The 3,221-nt window shown below is 37.5% G+C and overlaps 1 protein-coding gene across 1 annotated transcript in view; it reads left to right on the top strand.

Moving 5' to 3' along the window:
* Window positions 1-2,938, top strand: part of LOC119420884 (glutamate receptor ionotropic, kainate 1) — a gene marked incomplete at its 3' end in the record, with an annotated part of 11,971 nt that extends 9,033 nt beyond the window's left edge. The window contains 5 exon segments of the mRNA XM_037688305.1: window positions 531-584; window positions 803-973; window positions 1,103-1,246; window positions 2,577-2,684; window positions 2,894-2,938. Of these exon segments, the coding sequence (XP_037544233.1) occupies window positions 531-584; window positions 803-973; window positions 1,103-1,246; window positions 2,577-2,684; window positions 2,894-2,938 (522 nt within the window).
* Between the last annotated feature and the right edge of the window lie 283 nt (window positions 2,939-3,221).

The raw sequence follows: 3,221 nt of genomic DNA, 5'->3' as shown, positions 1-3,221 counted from the left end.
GATAGATAGATAGATAGATAGATAGATAGATAGATAGATAGATAGATAGATAGATAGATAGATAGATAGATAGATAGATAGATAGATAGATAGATAGATAGATAGATAGATAGATAGATAGATAGATAGATAGATAGATAGATAGATAGATAGATAGATAGATAGATAGATAGATAGATAGATAGATAGATAGATAGATAGATAGATAGATAGATAGACCTCTTTAAGTTTCTGGAATAAAAAAAACAACAACATATATATATATATATATATATATATATAAAGAGAGAGAGAGAGATAGAGAGAGAAAGAGAGATATTTTATCTAGCTTTTGTACCAAGTTTTGTTTCCGGAGACTAAACTTGGTACAAAAGCTAAATTCATTTAATTCCATTTATTTTTATATACACTTAATTTATTTTTTATTTTTTACAACAAATCAAAATAAACATAGTTTTTAAAAAATATATATTTTGAAATAAGTAAATTTGCAGTATCCTATAACGAAATAACTTTTTGTGTTTTCCCAGCTCTCATCAATGGGAATGATGACAGAGTACTATCACTTTTTCTTTACAACACTGGTGAGTTTTAGTTTTTTTACTGAAGTTGTTTAATTAAATGTACAACACAAAGTAAAAAGTAAAACTAACAACACATGGAGTTATTTTGACTCTTACTGTTATTTTCTACTTGATGCTAATTTTGAATAATATACTTTTAATTGACAGGGAAATTTCAAAACTATTTTTATTCCAATTAACCCCCACAACCCCCCACCCTCTCCTCTCTTGTCTGGCAGGATTTGTTTGCTCTGGATCTGGAGCCTTACCGCTACAGTGGGGTCAACATGACAGGTTTCAGGCTGCTGAACTTTGATGACCCCTGGGTTGCATCCACCATCGATAAGTGGTCCATGGACAGAGTGCAGGGTCCCAAACAAGAGAGTGGTCTGTTGGACGGAGTCATGACTGTAAGCATAGGGTCAAATTAGGACTCTCATCTTATCTCTTTTCCATTTCTAAATATGCTCTCTTGTAACATTACACTTTTACTTGTGCTTCTGTGTGAACAAAATCCTCCCTCCCTGCCTCCTGTGCAGACAGATGCAGCCTTGATGTATGATGCGGTGTACATGGTTGCAGTAGCATCCCAGAGAGCCACTCAGATGACGGTCAGCTCGCTGCAGTGTCACCGCCACAAACCGTGGCGCTTCGGCCCTCGCTTCATGAACTTATTCAAAGAGGTAAAGGTCAGAAAAGGTCACACGTCTCCGAGCCAAGAGCTCTGCGTCATCGCTAGCTGCTTTCATTGCTTTTTGCTTGATGAATGTACATTGTTAATGATGCGTATGAGTACTTTTATTTAATATTCATTATGCCCCAGTTTTTGATTTGAAATGTTGCAAAGATGCAGTGCTAGATCATGTCATGTGTTTCAATGTTTTGATAGTGTAAAGGTCCCTTCTTATAATGAATTACGCAGCATTTATGTACCCATAAGTTGAAAGCATGTGCCCTAGCTTAACTGTGAGAGTGCTTCCTACTCACAGAAATGAGGCCTTTGATGCACAGGTGTTTTGATTTCTCAAGTCTTACATCCAGTAGAGGGCTACTGCCTTCCAAGAACCTGAGTATAATATCATCTCTCCACTAAGTGTCGGCCCCAGTCCATTTGGCACCCCAGGCAAAAGTTTAGGTGACGGCTCCTGTGCAATTTTCTAAATCTCGCTGCCATTCACATACAAAATGAAACAGTTTTATCTTTAAGTTGTTTTTTATTTATAGGAACCAGGTTGTCCAATGAAAACAACTGACAATAATGCAATAGTGTATATTGAATTTGAAATAGAATATCAGAAGTCTACATCAAACCTGACAAATGTGCTGATGGGAAAATGAGGGACACCCCCCCACCACCACCACCACACACACACACCCCCCACACATACACATTCTCATAATTCTATCTTTATGGGGACTTTGCATTGACTTCCATTCATTTGAAATTAATTTCTATAGCCTAACCCTGACCCTTACCATAACCCATCCACAATTCACACCTTAGTCCTAAACCTAACCCACCAACAAGACTTATCCTTATACGTACACTACAAAAAAGTAGACTACACCACTGGCTGCAAGGTATAGAGAATACAATTTGTGATTTTTTTTAATTCACAAGAAATTCTGGAGCTCAAAAAGTGTTAGTGATAAAAACAACTCATGCTTGGTTTGAAAAAAGAGCCAGGGACATTTACAGAAAACCTTTGGCTTTAGTTATTGGATTAAAAAGAGCATGTCCACGTATACTCTAAGTCAGAATGCATTATTTTATAATTTCTTGTTAAACAAATTATTTCATGTTTGTGTATTACTACAATGTGACGTTCATTTTCTGTCATTTATAAAAACACTTGCACATTAGACTGTCTGTATTCAGTTTTTATGATCTGTAAAGTGTTTTACCAACACAGAAACAGTGTTGCCGATCTGTCAGGTACATTTTACAGATTAAAAAAAAAAAGGCTTCCTGCTACTCTTTTTGTTTTTCTGTGCATGTCTTTGTCTGTATAGGCCCAGTGGGACGGACTGACGGGGCACATTGTTCTAAACAAGACAGACGGCCTGAGGAGAGTCTTTGATTTGGACATCATCAGCCTTCAAGAGGACGGCTCTGCCAGGGTGAGTAATAAAGCCTCAAACAGTCAGTTACACCAGCCCTATGCAGAGTTCATTGTGGCTGACTCACAAAGAGAAGAGTGGGTGTTACTTTAATCCATTCTCACAGTTATTATGTCTGATTTTAGTCCATTCATGACCTAATTATTTTTGATTGTTTTTGTTTTTCCCTTCATGCTGTCTGTGCTTCATGTTCTTCAACTTGTCTAAAGTTTATTACGGAGAGCACAAGCCGCCTCACGAAAAGGTGGATCAAGGTTCGTTCAGAGCCCGGTTGGGTTGAAGCCCGTGTTGTTTTTCTGTTCCTCAGTGTATTTTTCATTCTTTTTGCCACTGACGCCCCCACCCCCCTTTGCCCCATTACCTGCCTTGTCAATGTTGTTCCTCTTCACTGATTTTGTGTACAGCACAGTATTTCAACCCCTCTTCTGTTTGGCTACAGGCCCTCACTGACCTCACAAGTGTCAGAACTTTTATTTTGGGGGGGCAGTTTTAAAAATAGTGTTTTTTAAATGACAAAAATAAATCAGAAAAATAAAG

This window comes from Nematolebias whitei, chromosome 14 (assembly GCF_014905685.2).
Source record: "Nematolebias whitei isolate Nwh7 chromosome 14, NemWhi1, whole genome shotgun sequence".
NCBI classification, from domain to species: domain Eukaryota; kingdom Metazoa; phylum Chordata; class Actinopteri; order Cyprinodontiformes; family Rivulidae; genus Nematolebias; species Nematolebias whitei.
The sequence above is the reverse complement of the archived record's forward strand: the minus strand, read 5'-3'. Positions and strand labels throughout refer to the sequence as shown.